Source organism: Carassius carassius, chromosome 5, assembly GCF_963082965.1.
Source record: "Carassius carassius chromosome 5, fCarCar2.1, whole genome shotgun sequence".
Classification (NCBI taxonomy): domain Eukaryota; kingdom Metazoa; phylum Chordata; class Actinopteri; order Cypriniformes; family Cyprinidae; genus Carassius; species Carassius carassius.
The window spans coordinates 29,535,825-29,550,335 of NC_081759.1; the positions used below are offsets into that span (position 1 = coordinate 29,535,825).

Sequence of the window (14,511 nt, forward strand, 5' to 3'; positions counted from 1 at the left end):
ACAATATTGTTATCGTGGGTACGTCTAAATACTGTGAATATTTATAAATTACAAATTATTCAGAATTTGGAATGCATTTTAAGAATACTATTCTCAGCAACAGTCGCGTAGTTTGATGACGCTAAGGAGGAGCGTGGAATGATGGTTTCATGACTTACAAGTAGTTGAAAACATTAGAGGTATTGTTAGTAATCAGCTGGACAAAATATATAACACTAGCCTAGTGGTTTTTGGATATTTTACTGCAAATAACTTACAAATTGTACCTTTAACCCATTAATATGCTGCTGATCTGAAATACGTAAAATTAACATAATCTTACACATTTGTGCGTATAATTTTCTATCACTTATAAAATGCTGAATACGTTTTGTAATAATTTTTAAGTTTTCAAATTAATTGATTTTTATGACCTTGTAAAATGTGTTTACTGGCAATGAGTGTACTGGCATTGCATTCTGAAAAAAATCAAAATATTTTAGATGCTAAAATAGAAAAATACAAACATATTGTGGGCAAATGCATGAGTCTATTCAAGCGATTCTAAAAAAAAATCAATTCTGTTTGCTAAAAGCCATAACCAAAGCACAAGAGGAAACGAAAGTGAAAAGTGAAGAGTAAAACAACAGGTTTTTTTTTTTTTTTTTTTAAATCGCTGGATACCAAATTACAATATCAGATGCCAAGAGAACTAAAGAAGACATGAAAATATGTGTGTAAATATTAATGTGCACATGAACACAAATGGTCACGTACACACACTTTTCATTCCTATGATCAGATCAGCTTCGTCCGTTTCCTGCCTCCATGCTCTGCCCCTTCAGCATTCCAGAACTCCCTGATTCCCAGCAGTGCTCCGGGATTTCCCGCCCAGACGCCCTCATTTCTACTGCCTCTAGATCACACACAAAGTCAAGCATATCTGACAATCCATTCAAATGCTGCTTTCCATCCACAAATATGATATGTGGCAAGAGTATAGGGTTGCAATAGCATGAGATTTTCATAGTACGATAACTGTTTCAGGAATCTTTCGTAACTGAAAAAAAAAATTTTAAAGCACAAAGCTTAGAGACTACTGGATGGGATCATGAATCAACAGAAAAAAAAAAACAATCTTCAGATTTTCAAAATCAGTAAATGTATATGTGAAAGTTTTTGGGGTGTCCAAAATAACTACACTGCTGATTTAATTTCTTTTTTTCAGTGAGGGATGGTGCTATCAGCCTCACTTCTCTCTGACATTTTCTCCACTGCATACATTTGTCTAGCAAAAGTCGACAAGTCTGACAGACATTTGAGGGAAAGGATTTATGTACATGCACTTGACATTTTCCATCCGGATGAATTTTTCAATAAATAAGCAAATGCACATGGTGTGAAAAGCAGGGATTTTCCGACCATGATATATAGAAACCACATCATATCTCAGGAAAGGTGGAAAAGTAAAGTGTTTCTTTTTCCCTCTTCTTCTCCACTACCCCTCCCTCTCTCTTCCTTTTGCCACCCCCTCCCTCTTTCTCTGGTCAATAAACAGGAAGTCTAAAGAGTTATGGTAATAAAAGTGACCGTCACTAATATCGGTTTGTGAGGCTGATAATAAAGTAATAATTTTCTACTGCAGATGTCCAATTCATGGATTCTCAAAGATCTGTGAATTTTTCACTAGTTTCTATTTCAGTAGATATGAACAATCATTTCCAATCCATGACCCCAGCAGATACCTTTACTATGATACACTTGATTTCTAGTGATTTCAATACTAAAAGAGCACCATGACTAGGGCTGTGCAAAAAATCGAATGCGATTTTCATGCGCATCTCATCAGTAAAGATGCTCCTGTGATTAGAAGTATTTCTCCAGCACGTGCGTTCAGATCAGGGTTGCCAGGTTTTCACAACAAATACTGCCCAGTTGCTTCTTAAAACTAGTCCAAAACTAGCCCAATCGCGTTTCCGGGAGGTTCCCCGATAAAAATTGCTTCCCGGGGTTAAAATATACATTTTTGGAAGGGTTGTCTTGGTAAAATTCGCATTTTAGGGGCTAAATATCACATTATTTAGCCTAATGGTTAGAGAGTCGGACTCCCAATCGAAAGGTTGTGAGTTCGAGTCCTGGGCCGGCAGGAATTGTGGGTGGGGGGAGTGCATCTACAGTTCTCTCTCCACCTTCAATACCACGACTTAGGTGCCCTTGAGCAAGGCATCGAACCCCCAACTGCTCCCCGGGCGCCGCAGCATAAATGGCTGCCCACTGCTCCGGGTGTGTGCTCACAGTGTGTGTGTGTGTGTTCACTGCTCTGTGTGTGTGCACTTTGGATGGGTTAAACGCAGAGCACAAATTCCGAGTATGGGTCACCATACTTGGCTGAATGTCACTTCATTATTTGTATTGGGGTTGCTTCAAACCGCGGACATGAAAAACAATCGCAGACTTGGCAACACTGGTTCAGGTGGAGCGGCAGTTACTACACAGAGCCGTAGTCTACTGACAACTGACACAAAATTGTTTTCAAAATCGACAAAGAATCGCCTGCGATTTTAACATCGATTTTGTGTAGATTGTCAGTGAATTACGGCTCGGTGTAGTAAATCCCAACCAGTGTTGCCAAGTCTGTGGTTGTTTTTCATGTCCGCGGGTCGAAGCGACCCCAATACATATAACGTGATATTTAGCACCTAAAATGCGAATTTTACCAAGGCAACCCTGCTAAAAAAACTTATATTTTAACCCCGGGAAGCAATTTTTATCGGGGAACTTCCTGGAAGCGCGATTGGACTAGTTTTGAGAAGCAACTGGGCAGGATTTGTTGTTAAAACCTGGCAACCCTGATCCGAACGCACCTTCTGGAGATATACTTCTAATTACAGGAGCGTCTTTACTGATGAGATGTGCATGAAAATCGCATTTGATTTTTTGCACAGCCCTAACCATGACAAAAGACATTATATTTTATTCGAGTTGCAAATGTGAGGTTAAGTCTGCACTCAATGTGCAATAAAAAGATGTAAAAAGAAAAATGGCTTTCTAAATATTTGTCCTTGCCAGCCGCAAACAAAAACAAATATATAGTGTGACCAGTGTGACTTGAATCACAAAATAAGACACTTATGAGCCATTTCTTTTTAATGAATCAAAAAACATGGCAAAGTCATTTTAAGGCAAGTCATTTCACCATCTTCGAAAGGCCTCTCGGACAGCTATTTTATCGCTTTAAATGGGGAAACATTAAATTCTCCAAATCTGTTCACTTAGCTTACGATTTAAAGGGTTAGTTCACCCAAAAATGATAATTAGCCCATGTTTTACTCACCCTCAAGGCATCCTAGTTGTATATGACATTCTTCTTTCAGACAAATCCAATCAGTGTCATATAAAAAAAAAAAAAAAATGGGTTGCTCTTCCAAGCATCAGAATGGGAGTAGGTGGGTGTTTTTGTTCAACACTCCAAAAGTAGTCAAATAAAACACACACATCCAGGCACACCAGGGAGGTGAATAAAGGTCTCCTGTAGCAAATCCATGTGTTTTTGTAAGAAAAATATCCATATTTAAAATGTCAATGCTTTTTTTCTCACTTCTGCTGAGTGTCATATGTGCAAGCCATTCCAGGTGGATGACACAGGACATATGCATCACACATGTTCCTGTGAGATATGCCAATTTCGCGACAGAGGAAGTAAACCAGAGGAAGTAAAGTTTCCTTACTTGAGCGAAAGCCTCCTACATTTTTCTTTACAAATCCTCATTTTGTGTTTCTAATTCGTGACCAGCTTTTAGTTTTGCTGTCTCTCCTCCACGTTCATCACTAATTACAGTCGTGTGTGCGACGCTTACGCTCTTCGTCATCTGCCCGGAATGTTTTGCATGTCTGACAGTCAGCAGAAGTGAGAAAAGAGTGATTATAACATTTTAAACATGGATATTTTTAATACAAAAATGCATCGATTCACTACAGGAGCCCTTTATAGCCGTGTGATACACACACACACACACACACACACACACACACACACACACACCTAGGATGCTTTGAGGGTGAGTAAAACATGGGCTAATTTATATTTTTGAGTCAAATAACCATTTAATTTCATATTTGAACTCATCAATGAGATCTGACAACTTTTTGCAAAAAGCATTTAAAAAGCTTATTTTTCGAACTAGAAAAAAAACAATCTGCATATGCAGACCTAGTAAGCGAGCATTTCAGACTGAGCTTCTTTTAGAGCTTCTAATATAATATGCATTTAGACAAACCATTTGCCAGTCCATTAAATCAACATTATTGCTGAGTATTTTCTCCTTAAAACTGTAGTTTCCCAAAGGTTGTCCCAGAAACAAGGTCTGGAACAGTCCTCGGTTTGCTACGTCACAGTTCAATAACCAGTGATGTCAGGGGAAAGATTCCTAAAACTAGCATGCAAAATATAATACCAGCACAAAACCAAAAATAAATTAGAGCAAAAAAAAAACATGAAGCTGTGTTTTAATGTGAATTTAGAACCACTAACTTACATTGCAACAGTGTAAATGTAGCCAAGCCAACCAATTCACTCACATAGGAGGTAAATGACAAGAGCAGCAAATGCAGTTCTACACAGAAACAAAAACAAACTTTATTTGAAGTACTCTCTTTGTTATGAAGTTTCAGACTGCGTCAGTATGGACTTAGTCCTTTGTTCACTCCAAACCATGGATTAGTACAAGCAGGGCACATTTCACCACAGGATTTTCAGAAAGATTGAAACTAAAAACACAATGATGTCACGCCACAAAAGTGTGATTAACTGTTGTAATTGCATGATAACTATTGCTTTTTCTGTTATTACAGATCATTTGATATGTACTGAGTATTAATGCAATTTTAACCTAAAACACAGCAGCGCCCATCTGTGAAGGATGTGTGTAAAAATCTTGATAACATTATAAGTGGACCTCAGGAGAACAGTACAAAATAAAAAAAACAAAGGTAGTTCATGAACCCTTTAAAAAGACCCCAAATATACCCAAATTAATCAAAAAAGGATCAAACTGCATTAAAGTCAGAATTATATCAACAGCTTGTGAATCAGATTTAAATTTTGAAATCGGAATTGATATCCAGCCCTACAGGTCTGAATAATCACATCATTACCAGCCATTATAAACCCTACAGCAAAACTAGTCTCCGCATACAGCAAAAACATTCCTGTAAATGCCTCAAAGGCAGCTGCTTCACTTGGGTCTTTTCAGACATTTCTGCTGTGTCCTCATGAGCGTGAACAGGATGCTAAGATATCCCCGATGACCATGTCCTATACTTCCAGATCAATACACGCTGTCAAACTGTGTGAACCGCTTGATGTTTTATAAAACAAGGATGTGATAAAAACACTCTTTATTAAATTATTCTGTAGAATATGTAATGAGTTACTTTTGAAAAATAGTTACAAATTCTCAGCATTGACTGCACTACATCTATAACATCAATACAGCCCAAAGACATGTCAGCTAGGCCTGTCGCAATATTCAATATATCGACTTCTAGCACAGTATATGTACATGACCTTAATAATTTTTGGTGACGCAATATATCACCCATTATATTTACTATATATTAAGGTTTTTAAGATATCTAATATTTGGATACTTAAATTCAACTATCTAAATATTCTCAAAAATTAAAAGTTTGTTGTCATTTGGAAGCATGTAGGCCTTCTTGCATTTTATGCTGTTACATTATGATTTTATGTTCAGTGGCATAAAATGGTCTTTAAAATGACAATAACATCGATTATCACAATTACTTCTGGGGCACTATATCACATAACAAAAAGTTGTTATCGTGACAGGCCTTATGTCAGCCACAGCTCTGAGCTAAATAAAGCTCTGGTGATACAGGGAGTGTATCAGCATTCCTCTAACAGCTGTTTCAAAAACATGCTTTGAGGTTTTACAGCATTCGTAAGTGTCTCTATGTGTTGATATGTGACCTGAATAACACAGAGCACTATAATCTTGCTCTTTTGACACGGCTAGCTCTGCATGCAACTATTTGAGAGCCTACAACATGGTCATGCAGTTAAGGAATAAAATAATTTCTCTCATGGAAATTTCAAGAGAATTTGTCTTTTTTTTAAAAAGCACACAGATTAACAACAATAATAATAAAAAACAGTTTGATAAGTTTGATACATCACGCAAACATTCGACCGCATGTCTATACCATTTTAATGGTATTGACGTTTAAGCAACTCAGTCGTAATTGACAAATGTAATCGACTGCATTCATATTGCAATTCTGGGACCAAACGCATCAATCACCAACTAATGCAGACATTAATGCAGCAGCAAGTCAACAATGTTTTGATCCCATAAAAAAAAGAAACAAAATTAAGTTCTTTTTCTTTACGGCATAGTCGGTAACTTGATTTGACATGCATGCTCAAACGCTACACAATTTCTCACGCTATGAAATCTCTCTTTCTCCGTTACTGATATTTTGAAATGTTTCAAAAGTATCACTTGTGTTCTAAAATAATGTATGTTGACAGCCACTGTAACCTCCTGCCACTGAGCATCTGTCTTGTTAGACCGGCAAAGAAACCAGCAAAGGATATTTATAGACCACCTACTTTCTCATAGAAGTGCATTGCTTTGTTTCACTGTATAAAAATTCGGTGAAAATGTTCATATGAGCTCGTTTGGAGTTAGTAAGATAAATATATGATTTAAGAAATTATTAATTTCATTTATTTATCAAAAGTGACAGTAAATTTCTAATAAATACTGTTCATTTGAATTTCCTATTCATCAAAGGACCCTGAAAAAGTATCACTTTCCACAAAAATATTAAGCAGCGCAACGGTTTTCAAAATTGACAATACTAAGAAGCACCAAAATCAACATATTAGAATGATTTCTGAAGGATCATGACACTGAACACTGTAATAGTTGTTGAAAATTCAGTTGAAAATTCAGATTCATTCAGTTGAAATAAACTATGTACTGAAATGGAAAAATGTTAAGTTAAATTGAAATTTTATAATATTACAGTTTTACTGTACTTTTGATCAAATAAATTTAATCTTGGCAAACAGAAGACAAAGCATTTAAAAAATATTTTAAAAAATTAAGACCTCAAACTTTTAATGGTTGTGCATGTGGATTTAGTGAAAATATGAACTTAAGCCCCTATATACATTATATGTCGCCATCACACTCACCACTGAACGGTCACTATGACTTCTCACTGATTCCCAGTCATATTTTTGCCTACATTACTCACTCAATTTTATTAGCAAATCAATGTTAAGTTCAACAAAATGAGAACAAGAGCACTGGAGGAGGCAGGTGATTGCAACACAGTGAATCAGGATGTTTTACACTGTGAATTTGTGTGAAGTTTATTTGTCCCTTCAGGGCATGCTGTAGAAAGTACATGTTCATGTAATCAGGCACTTGTCAGCTTTAGTTAAAACCAAGATTTACATTCATCAAATACAGACTGTTCTGCCTCCAAAAAGGGTTCTTCTGCATTTAGACTTAGGTTGGTTTAACCAAAAGTGAAAATTCATCATTAACTCACCCTCATGCCATTCCAAACAGTTCTGTGGAGATTCTGAAGAATGTTCTAAACAGTTTTTGTCCATACAGTGAAAGTCAGTAGAATTCAAAACAACCCTGTAGCCCACTGACTTTCATTGTATCGTCACAAAAAATGGTTTTGTGTTCACCAGCAGAATGCAAGTCATAGAGGTTTGGAACAATGGAGTAAACAAGTCTATGTAAATAACTTCAAAAAAACTTCACAAAAAAAGCACTATTTGTCTTGTAAAATTAATGTCACATTATTACCACCCACAGAAAGCAGGCGGTCAATGTACTTTAATTCAAAAGATGTTTGTGTACTTTGTTTTTTTACTGATCAAGACAGCAGTTATTAATCAAATGATGACGCATTATAACCCAGGATGTATCCGGACAGGAATTCTGCAAAATAACACTACCAGTGGCAAAAATTCATTATAGTGAGTCCCCCCCACAGCACTGTCAAAAAAATCTGGAGAACACCCAACTTCAAATAGGCTACTCAACTGAATGCTATCAAAAGAAAAGAAAGATTTGATTTCTTTTCTTTCTGCTTTGCCAAATCCCTCTCTCTACTAGCACATCATGCATACTTAAGTGGCATAAACTACAGCATTATTTTATTACATGCTACATACAAACTGTTCAGACCAAGTGCAGACACAGAATTTCTATAGCTATTGTAGGACCACATTTTATAAGCGATGGCAACCTGGATTAGTGCAAAATAACTTAAATAACTAACAATTGAAATAAACACAGCATGATTAATAAGATACCCTCCCACTCACTCCGTCTCAGCTCCAAACCGCACACAGGCGGCGCTGAGCGGGTGAGAGTGATTTGTAGTAAGCCTGGGTAATCCCTGCTGCATGAACAAAACAAACCAGAATTAGACTGAGAGGCATTTAAAGCACTGAAAACCCTGAAGCAGAAGAAAAAAACACTACTAAATGCTCCCATGAGCGCTGACAGAGCAAGCAGAAGGAAAGTACTTCATCTCATTTTGAATGCACTTTAAAAGCCTGTTGGCATCCCATATGTGTGGTATCTGTATGTGTGTGTGTGTGTGTGTGTGTGTGTGTGTGTGTGTGTGTGTGTGTGTGTGTGTGTGGATGGGGGGCTCGGGGAGTGACCTTCGGAAAATTGAATGTAGTGTGAACCTGCTGTGTGTCGGGAGGAAGCCTTACTTCTTTCTCTGCATGTGTGAGGGTGTGTGCTTCTTGAGCGGATGCACCACGAGCAGATGGTTTTAAGATGACCAAACTTATGTTGTGTTGTGTGACAGAGAAAGGACTGAGTGAGATGAGAAAAAAAAACCTATAGAATGAGAGAGATGCAATCAAATTACGCCCACATTTAGAAGTATTTTATGCATAGGAAGAGTTTGCACCCCCATGACAGGAGGTGAAATAGTTTAATCACTGCTTGCATGATTATATATAAATATTTTAAAATTATTATAAAAATAATTTCTGCATTATTGTTGGTGGTAATGTTTTTGTATGAATGCATTACTGTTTGATCTGTTTTTATGTTCGTACCAACAAAGCATATAACAAGCAATGCCAAGGTTATGGGAATTAATAAAATATATTATCATCATATCATATCGGTTTATAATATGTACACTTTGGTAAAGTTATGGGTACAAGATTTCTCTGCCTCCTTACACTCCCACAAGTGAACAGTTAATCTATTATGAACAAATATGAATTAACAATAAACAGTACATTTATTAATATAAACCTAGATTAATGAATGTTGTAAAAAAAAATGTTTAAGGTTAGTTAACGATATTTAATGCATTAACTAATGCAAAATTATCTATATATAAAAAAAAGAAAGCACCTTTTGTGCTGTCAAAGTCCACACTTCTTCAATATTTGCAGCTTATAAATCTGCATCAAATTCCAAGTGAACAAAAGTCAAATTCCACTGACTGGATCCTTAACAAAGCATCTTTTTGTCTTCAGTGTTTCGGTTGAAAGCAAACAAGGCCACTCCATTGACTATTTCAAGAGGTCTTCTGGAATATTAATTAATGTGCTAGGGTACACTTTTGATAATTCTATGACATCTTTGTATCACTGATGAAAGTGAAAGGTCACAGACATATCCAGAGGCTTATTAGGAAAACACTGTGACTGTTCAGAAACGGACTAAGAAGCCTCTGTGTGTTTCTGAAAAGTCTCAGTGTTGCGAAAGACTGAATTTCAAAGAGTGTCTTAGCATTTCTGAAGATCGCCTGTGTTCTTGAGAGGAGCTTCTGAAGAGTCTCCACCCTTTCCACAGAGTATCACTATGTCCCTAAAGAATATTACTGCATTTGTGAACTAGCTGCTCTGGAGTTGTGGATATTTATGGTACATGTACAGTACACGACTGATTCTTCATGAATTTACACATCTGTTAAAAGAGAAATGGATCATGCCCACACATGCTGTTAAAGGAACAGTACACCCTAAAAATTCTATAACTTATTTACCTCATGTCATTCGAATCCTGTATGACTTTTTCGTCCATGCAATGTGCAAGAAGATATTTGAGAATTTTTTTGATGGATGTCATTGATAACCAAAGCTGCTTGATTACAAATATTCTTCAAAATATCTTTGTTCGTCTTCTGAAGAAGAAAGTCATACAGGTTTGGAGTAACATGAGGGTGAGTAGACGACAGAATGTTCATTTTTAGGTGAACCACCATTTGACACGTTCCCAGCTTTGTTTTCATCTTAAATCATTCAGTTTAAGATGTTCAGAGCTATGTAGTAAAAAGCCTTTAGACAGAAGCATCTGCTGTATGACTGAACAGCATCCGTGAAGTGTGTGTGTGGGGAAGGAAATGTTTTCTGTGTTCTAGCTATGTGTGTGTTTGGCTGACTACAGCTCATTGTTCTCGGTGGTTCTTTGGCTTCTACCCACAATCCCGTAGTCCACCTCCACTTACCCCAATTACACTTCTCCTTCTCTTCTTCTACCAATCCTGTTTATGCCTCTCTTTCTCCTCTTACACTTTTCCTCTCATTCACCCAACAAACAAACAAATGTATGATTAACATTCCTCACAGACTGACATTAGTTTCAGGGTTCAAAGTTCAAATTCTCACTAAACCCATTCGTGTCATAAGCAGTGCTGCACTTCCATAGCCGCTAGTTCAGCAGCCAGTAGTCTCGCGTAACAAGAACTTCAGACTGACGACTGAAGGTCTGGAATCCATGGCAGCTTTCACTGGCCAAGGCCCACCCGTGAAGCCGTTTGACCAACATGTCAAACAACCAGTCACAGTTTGTTAAGTTTCTTCATCACGTTTCGGGGCGTAGAAATGTCGCCACAATAACAGACTGGTGTGTAAAACTCTTGGACGTATTTTAAAGATTCTATGCCGCTAAATATTTGGTGATTTGTGGCAGCAAAGTTTCATCAACATGAATGATTTAAAACACTCTTCACATTTCTGAATTAAATCACACAGCTACAGAAAACTAGCCAACAACCCAGAGGCACTTAGCATGGAGAGCACAGCCAGATGCACTGAAGAATAAAGTGAGGTTAAAACTCACCATGACCCTTTCGATGCTGTGTGGACGACCACTCCATCCTAATCACTTAAACTCCAGTGGTCCAACATTACGTGTTAACCATCAAGGCGACACAGAAAAGTGCCTGCAACAGCCATTCCTAAACCTAAACCTGCTTTAGACAAAAATACACTTTTGCATTTCCAAACAGAATATTTGTTTTTATCCAAACAAGGCCATAGCGAAGATTCACGTTTAACCAAATCGTCTCTGAGAAGTAGAGTGGGATCTGATTTACTGTGGCGGCAGTATCCTGAGGGGAAGGGGGAGGGGGTTCAGCCCTTCCTGCCCACGCCATTTACACCATCTGGATCCTGAGACCAAATGTTCGGCTCTCAAAAACTCCTCCTCCACGTACCACACTACAGTCTGTGGGTGCTTGTGTGCCTCAACATGCCAAACAAGCTCAAGCGCTGAAATCCAGACGGCCTGTCATTAGCCTTATTAGGGTTGTGTGTTAGGCCCTGAGGATTGTTAGGTGCTTCATAAAGTTATTAAATTTGGTGAAGTATAACAAAACAACCAGCCCACAGCCCAACTGCACACCTGCAACTCTCAGATAAGGAGTGTGCATGTGTGTTTTGGTGAGTTATAGTGCTGAACATGGCACTGTGCAATTCTGACAAACAATTTGTGGGATTTCTGGGATTTTGTAACAGCAATGTTAATTAGATTTTTTTGTGTGTAGAATGTGTGTGTGTGTGTGTGTGTGTGTGTGTGTGTGTGTGTGTGTGTAATAAACAGTAGGTGGTGGCAATTCACTTAATGAGCTAGTCACTGGCTGCATACATACGTCCCCTATGTAAAGCAGATTATTCTGCTATGTGAAGAGAATATTCTGAATTCACCTCAGGCAAAATATCCCTGGATAACCTATGACTTCCAGTGAGACTCTAAAGTGCACAACCAATGGACACTTTACCATCCCAGGGAACCATGAGAGAGAATTTGTGAATGGCAGCATAGCAATGCACTGTAGTACACCATGATTTCCTGTTTTAAACTGACACAAAGAGAAAGAAAATATTAAACTTTTTCAATATCAACATTATACACTGGATTAAAAACTACATTAAGTCTAGGGTTTCCAAAACTGGGCTTAATGTAAGAACTATAGTGGGTTTGTGATTTGAGGTTATTTAAACACTTGAACACTTATGAACAAACATTAATAAACATGAATATAACAATGATATTAAACATCCAAAGAGTTCTCGGTTTGATTTTTGATTTTTTGTCCAGACCTCCCGAATCAACAGTAAAAAAAGGTCACTCTATATATAATGAGGACAAAGAAGAATCTCTCGTGCATGGTTCTGCTACAGCTTTGTTTGGAAATATTTCTATTCGCAAAAACTGATCATATTTAGTTCTGTAAAGTATTTGCGTGTAATAGCCTATGTGTGTCTGTACATTAGTATTTGCGATTGTACTGATATTCAGAAGAGAAAAAAATACATAAATAAAAAACACTCATTGTGTTACACTTCTTATACAGGTTAAAAAAAACTCCATATTTTCAATTCTGAGGGTATTCTAACTTCATTCCTATAAGCTGAGTCAGTGCTAAAAGTGCTAAAAAGTCCTCTGATTTGGTAGGATGTTGAAAAGAAATTTAGCATTTGAAATTCTACAACAGTTTTGAAAAACGACTGAGAGGAGTAGTTAAATATAGCAAGTGTGTCCTGATGGCACTGTATTAATTCTGATCGGAACAAAAGTTCAGACACCCTGTAGTCATTTCCTGTTCCCTGGGATTTGCTGTCATTCCTCGGGTCCTGTGAGAGCGAGGGCAAAGGAAAGGAGTGGGAAAGGAGAGGGGGAAGGACAGACAGTTCAGGAAACAAGGGATCATACAGGAAAGCACAAAGGAAAATGTTACGGCATGAAAAGGGTGTGGCGCCATCATATACACATCACTTCCTTTTCGATGGGCCTTTTTGATGTCTATGAGCAACAGACAGGCAACACACAAACAAACATAAACTACTCGCTAACCCCAGATACAAAAAGATGGGGAACAGGACAAAAGCGAATCAAGTGTGAGACAGACAGACGATGTAATCTAAAAGAGGAAATTAATGACAGGGAGTGACTCAGCTTTGACCTCACAATCCCAAAAAATGATGGACACTAAAATACTCTGAAGCCAATCATTGTACGCTAAAGACCAAGTCATCACAAAAACTAAGACAAACTGGCTTCAGAAGAATTAAAGGCATGACAATTTCCCCCTCTTTTAAATACGGACACTTTACATATGCACACCTATACATACAAAGAGAATTATCAGCACACACACGGATCTACTGCTGCACACAGCATTTCCACTTCAAACCCAAACATAGCATTACTAACATGAACACACACATACACACACACACACACACAACCTAGGAAGAGAACTAGGAAAAAAATCAAAAGCCACTTCAAACGTTTTAGATTTCTTCAAAAGCGCTTGATTTCTTGTGTGCATTTTTAAGCAGTGTGTGCTTAGAACTTGCTGCTAACCAAAAATATTTACTGCTGGTAAAATGATTCAGCATGACACTATTAACTATTAGAGTTAAGGCAATAATTTGGTAAAAATTTGGTGAGATTTCCACATGCAATATGTTAGTTTAGAACAACAGGATGAATGTAAAAGCAAAGACGCCTTTTTAGAAAACCAGCAAGTTCAACTTTGCATTTCTGTCGCTTAGCAAAAAAAGTATGTTCGATTTGTAGGATGTAACCAAAAGGGTGAATCTTATGGTTGGCCAGTTTTCTTGCAAAACAATTAAAAACAGGTAAAATAAATAAATAAAAAATGAACAGATGCCTTCCAATTAACCTACTTATCGTAACAAATCTTTACACCAAACATTCATCTTGGTGTGGACGTGCCATTAAGATTGGGAACAGAACCGTTTTTTTTATTCCAAACCAGTTCCAAACACTAATGGTAAAGAATAACTGAAATAATTACTTACTTATTAAACCACAAATTATTTTAATAATACGTATTTGAAATTCAAAGTGACCTTCTCATTCGTCAACAGGGCGCTGAGGACAGAACATGTTAAACAAAGCACATTTCTCTATTTCTTTTTCAAAAGTGTAAAAAAAAAAAAAAAAAAAGTGTAAGAAATCAACTATTCAGAATCATTAAGAGAAATCAGAATTATTAATTATCAGGATTATTTTTATTCGAATTATACATTTTTAAGAATTGCTCAAAGCATGTAATCATGAATCTATAAATCCATCCACCAATTCCAATTATTTTTTTAAAGAATTACATTACAGACCAGACAAAAGAAAAACATTACACGTTCTATTTACATCTGTAAACATAAAATAACAAAAAATACTTAGGACC

The 14,511-nt window shown here is 37.1% G+C and overlaps 1 protein-coding gene across 5 annotated transcripts in view; it reads right to left on the minus strand.

Moving 5' to 3' along the window:
- Window positions 1-14,511, minus strand: part of LOC132141204 (stAR-related lipid transfer protein 13-like) — a 50,721-nt gene that overhangs the window by 27,308 nt on the left and 8,902 nt on the right. Inside the window, exons 1-2 of one of the 5 annotated variants that reach the window (XM_059550521.1) lie at window positions 8,759-8,787; window positions 8,360-8,436 (exon numbers count right to left, since the gene is read on the minus strand). The exons of 1 other annotated variant lie outside the window; for it this stretch is intronic. In XM_059550521.1, the coding sequence (XP_059406504.1) occupies window positions 8,360-8,436; window positions 8,759-8,772 (91 nt within the window). In that variant the 5' untranslated portion in view covers window positions 8,773-8,787. Of the gene's footprint in view, window positions 1-8,359; window positions 8,615-8,758; window positions 8,788-11,132; window positions 11,376-14,511 lie in introns of those variants that run through there. 3 more of the 5 variants (XM_059550522.1, XM_059550519.1, XM_059550518.1) reach the window with 3 other exon arrangements.